The 3,225-nt window shown below is 39.9% G+C and overlaps 1 protein-coding gene across 1 annotated transcript in view; it reads right to left on the reverse strand.

Annotated features, from left to right (window-relative positions):
• LOC107670191 (activating molecule in BECN1-regulated autophagy protein 1-like) overlaps positions 1–3,225 on the reverse strand; it is a 20,565-nt gene that overhangs the window by 6,081 nt on the left and 11,259 nt on the right. The window contains exons 16-19 of the mRNA XM_016462714.1: positions 1,559–1,657; positions 1,334–1,477; positions 392–490; positions 196–310 (exon numbers count right to left, since the gene is read on the reverse strand). Of these exons, the coding sequence (XP_016318200.1) occupies positions 196–310; positions 392–490; positions 1,334–1,477; positions 1,559–1,657 (457 nt within the window). The remainder of the gene's footprint in view (positions 1–195; positions 311–391; positions 491–1,333; positions 1,478–1,558; positions 1,658–3,225) is intronic.

The raw sequence follows: 3,225 nt of genomic DNA on the forward strand, positions 1-3,225 counted from the left end.
AGGGAAATACTGCTTTTTAGCTTGTATGCATGTTATATTGGTGCATATTAATAAAAATTATTACATAATACTGATTTTATTAGTTTATAATGTAGTTTATTTAAAAAAAAGACTTTTTAAACTAGTTTTTTTTTTACTGTATATTCTTGTTTAAAAAAAAAAAAGAAGTGGATTTTAGGCATTCTGCAGTCGCACCACTGGTGTCTGCGTCCCCTGTGAGGTCACAGAAGGGGCGGCCTGACGCGGCTGCAGGCCAATAGCGTTCATAAGGCCCATGTCTCGGTCAAATCGCCAGCCGGACCTGCTGGTGCTGTAAGAAATAAACACAGATGAGCATTTCAGGATCTAGGACTATGACAAGCTGTGACTTCAGATTCAGCTCATTTCTGACCCTGGGCGCTCCACTCCGCGGGTTCGGCTGCTGCTGCTGACGGTAAACAAAGAATCCGAGTTCAGATCCGACGGACTGTCTCCATCACTGCGGAAATCACTGACAACAAAACAGATATTTTAGACTTCATTATCTTGTTTACACATCTAAGTAAATGGCAACGTATGATTCACGTCCAGTTATTTATCACCCCGAAGGGATTCATTTTGTGATAATGACTGGCTGATGGTAAATTATCCCACTTATTACACAGCTAAGTACCAAATATATAAATAAACAAATGGACATTAAATATCATAGTTTATCGTGAAACTGCAAAATGATGCAATCCATGAAGCTTGCACAACAATGCAGGGCATCCGTTGAATGGGACAATTATGGTCGATTATACAGTTTAGCATTATACTGTATAAAAATAGCTAATTGTAGAACAGCCAATCAGAATCAAGTATTCAAGAGAGCCATGTGCAGATCTCGGATTGTGCGTTTAAGACCAATAATACACCCAGACTTGACCAAATTACTAAACTGAACAACTGAATTGCAAAGAAGCAATGGAATTATTGTGACGTACTCCATCTGTCCGTGTGGGCTGTGATCGGATTATAAACCCATCAGATTGGGGGAGAATTCCTTGAAAGCGATGAGCTGCAAAAGTCATGGGGCGCAGAGGTAATGTGGCCTGTAACCTTGTTAAAAAACAATAACTGCTTCTTTCCAGTTGAACACCCGAGTTTCCTGCCACTAATGAAGACGGTAATCTAATGAAAGGCAGCTTCAGGTAGCATGGTGGTTTATCAAAAGTCCTCATATAGTCCACGTATCTGAAAACTGACACTGATCTGGGATCGGGAACTCGCTTGACTATTCAATTGTTGAAGATGAACTGCTGACAGACAGATAATGAATCAACTCTCTGAGTCTTTGGCATGTTTGACTCACCGAGTCAATACGGCATTCTGCAGTCGCACTACTGGTGTCTGCGTCCCCTGTGAGGTCACAGAAGGGGCGGCCTGACGCGGCTGCAGGCCAATAGCGTTCATAAGGCCCATGTCTCGGTCAAATCGCCAGCCGGACCTGCTGGTGCTGTAAGAAATAAACACAGATGAGCATTTCAGGATCTAGGACTATGACAAGCTGTGACTTCAGATTCAGCTCATTTCTGACCCTGGGCGCTCCACTCCGCGGGTTCGGCTGCTGCTGCTGACGGTAAACAAAGAATCCGAGTTCAGATCCGACGGACTGTCTCCATCACTGCGGAAATCACTGACAACAAAACAGATATTTTAGACCATACGTTGTCATTTACACACCTAAGTAAATGACAACGTATGCTTCACGTCAGGTTATTTATCACCCCGAAAGGATTCATTTTGCGATAATGGCTGGTTGATTATACATTATCCCACTTATTACACAGCTAAGTAGCAAATAAATAAATAAACATATTGGACATTAAACATCATAGTTTATAATGTGAGAAGTAGAAAACTGCAGAATGATACAATCCATCAATCTTGCAAACCAATGTAGGGCATCCGTTGAATCAGAGCACGGTCGATTATACAGTTTAGCATCATTATACAAAAACAGCTGATTATAGAATGGCCAATCAGAATCAAGTATTCCAAAGAACCATGCAGATCTCGGATTGTGCGTTTAAGACCAATAATACACCCAGACTTGACCAAATTACAAAATTTAACAACTGAATTGCAAAGAAGCAATGGAATTATTGTGACGTACTCCATCTGTCCGCGTGGGCTGTGATCTGATTATAAACCCATCAGATTGGAGGAGAATTCCTTGAAAGCGATGAGCTGCAGAAGTCATGGGGCGCAGGGGTAATGTGGCCTGTAACCTTGTTAAAAAACAATAATTGCTTCTTTCCAGTTGAACACCAGAGTTTCCTGCCACTAATGAAGAAGGTAATCTAATGAAAGGCGGCTTCAGGTAACATGGTGGTTTATCAAAAGTCCTCATATAGTCCACGTATCTGAAAACTGACACTGATCTGGGATCAGGAATTCAACTGTTGAAGATGAACTGCTGACAGACATATAATGAATCAACTCTCCGAGTCTTTGGCATGTTTAACTCAGCAAGTCAATATTGACACAGGCTCTGGAACATGTTTAGGGAAATTACTGGTTGTAAAAATGCGCTGATAAACTGTGTTTGGTTTATCTGCAATTTCCATGGCTACTGTGCTTCACGGTGGCACTTGTTTTGTTTGTCTTGCTGGGTGGTGTGGCATACTGGTAAAAGATCTGGGCTGGAAGCCATAAAGTTACTGGTACCATCCCAAGTAGAAGCGATTCACAAACTATCATTATCACTTGCACTGTTGAAAAACCTAAGCTAGCTACAGAGGAAATATTTGAAGGCATCATAGTCATGTTAAATGTTAAATATGAGAGAAATGGTGAATATTTAATATTAATTAATCACAGGGTTCCCACTCTTTCATGAACACCAGATTCAAGGACTTTTTCAAGCACCATTTATTTTATATCAAGCACCTATCAAATTCACACCCCAGCATATGTAGTGTCATGAAAGACCTTACATTACTTAACATTTCACTTACAAATATTTCTCATGGGGATTTAATCATTTTTGACTTCTCAGTCTGAGATAATGCTCTCTCTTTTTTTTTTTTGGCTCATTTCATCTGTACAAAAAAACCTGCCTAATAATTCTGCACACCTTAATAAGGAGTTTTTAATTTCTAGCCTTCATGGACAATTATATACAGTATCACTTCTAAATTATTAAATACAAAAATAATAGTAGTTATTAAGATTGATGTGGTTTGGAATTGGTAAAATGTG

The sequence above is a fragment of the Sinocyclocheilus anshuiensis genome, unplaced genomic scaffold (genome assembly GCF_001515605.1).
Source record: "Sinocyclocheilus anshuiensis isolate Anshui unplaced genomic scaffold, SAMN03320099.WGS_v1.1 scaffold624, whole genome shotgun sequence".
Lineage (NCBI taxonomy): Eukaryota > Metazoa > Chordata > Actinopteri > Cypriniformes > Cyprinidae > Sinocyclocheilus > Sinocyclocheilus anshuiensis.